This window comes from Pinus tabuliformis, chromosome 9 (assembly GCF_031772625.1).
Source record: "Pinus tabuliformis cultivar Carrire ecotype Pingquan chromosome 9, CPIR1, whole genome shotgun sequence".
In the NCBI taxonomy this organism is placed as follows: domain Eukaryota; kingdom Viridiplantae; phylum Streptophyta; class Pinopsida; order Pinales; family Pinaceae; genus Pinus; species Pinus tabuliformis.
In genome coordinates this window covers 1,925,574,888-1,925,576,046 of record NC_142307.1, presented here as the reverse complement: position 1 = coordinate 1,925,576,046, position 1,159 = coordinate 1,925,574,888, and the positions used below count along the sequence as shown (strand labels likewise).

General features: G+C 41.0%; 1 protein-coding gene across 1 annotated transcript; it reads left to right on the top strand.

Annotated features, from left to right (window-relative positions):
• Nucleotides 1-456: 456 nt before the first annotated feature.
• LOC149156660 (uncharacterized) lies at nucleotides 457-951 on the top strand. The gene has a single exon (XM_089444827.1). It carries the CDS (start codon nucleotides 457-459, stop codon nucleotides 949-951), a length of 495 nt encoding a protein of 164 aa, XP_089300953.1.
• Nucleotides 952-1,159: the final 208 nt, after the last annotated feature.

The following is a 1,159-nucleotide window of genomic DNA, read 5'->3' as shown; positions in this document are numbered from 1 at the left end:
CACTTGGAACAATAGAAGAGGTGGGACCAAACAAATCGCGTCAACATTAAATAGATTCCTAGTCTCGAAGCAAATAATAGGGCTGGATATCTTCTATGAAGCCTCTATCCTACCCTCTATAGGGTCCAATCATTGGCCAATTAAGCTAGAAATAGCTTTGAATGATCAGAATAAAAAGAGACCCTTTCATTTTGAATCCTTTTGGCTCAAAGCTCCAGATTTCTTGGACAAAGTAAAGAACTGGTGGCAGGAAAGTAAGATGGGAATGGAAGGCTAGAACAAAATGCATTCATTCCAGCTCAAACTTAAGGAAATAAAGAGCAAAATCAAGAAATGGAATAGGGAAGAATTTGGCAATATACAACAAGAGAAAGGTAAACTTCAGACTAGACTTGAAGAATACAAGAACAAATCATCAAAGACGGAACAAATGAGGAGGTAGCCGAGGAGGAAGGCATGGTAATCAATCAATTGGAGGAAAGATGCAAACAGGAAGAAATTCTGTGGAAACAGAAATCTCGTGTCCAAGGGCTAAGAGAGGGAGAAAATAATTCCAAACTCTTCCACAAAGTGATGAAGCAGAAAGATATGGAATGGCTCCTGGTGGAGCATTTCAAAGGCGTCCTAACAGAACCAAACATTAATAGAACAGAGGAAATAGATAGGGTCTACCAACATATCCCTAAGAAAGTTACCAGAGAACAAAACATCGCTCTGCTCAAGGTAATCACCAAGGATGAATTAGAGGAAGTGGATAACAAAATGACAAAGAATAAGGCACCGGGCCCCGATGGATTTACCATTGAGTCTTACCAAGCAGCCCACAGTTTTATGGGAAATGACTTGCTGGACTTGGTGGAGGAATCAAGGTGCTCTAAACGAATGCACCAGGGACTGAATGCCACTTTCTTGGCATTGATCCCGAAGAACGGCAGTTCGGACGAACCATAAGGATTCAGGCCCATATCCCTATGTAATGTAGTGTTTAAAATCTTAACTTCAATTATGGTAAATAGTCTCAAGCCGATTGTTCCGGAGCTCATAACGCAAGAAAAAACAGGTTTCAGCAAAGGGTGGCAGATTACGGATGGAATCATAGTGGCCGAGGAAGTGATTCACTCCCTGAAAAATTCTTGAAACCCAGGTATGCTTATCAAAT

Coding starts and splice junctions, on each gene's coding strand:
- LOC149156660 (XM_089444827.1), top strand. CDS start 457: ATGGTAATCAATCAATTGGAGGAAAGATGCAAACAGGAAGAAATTCTG.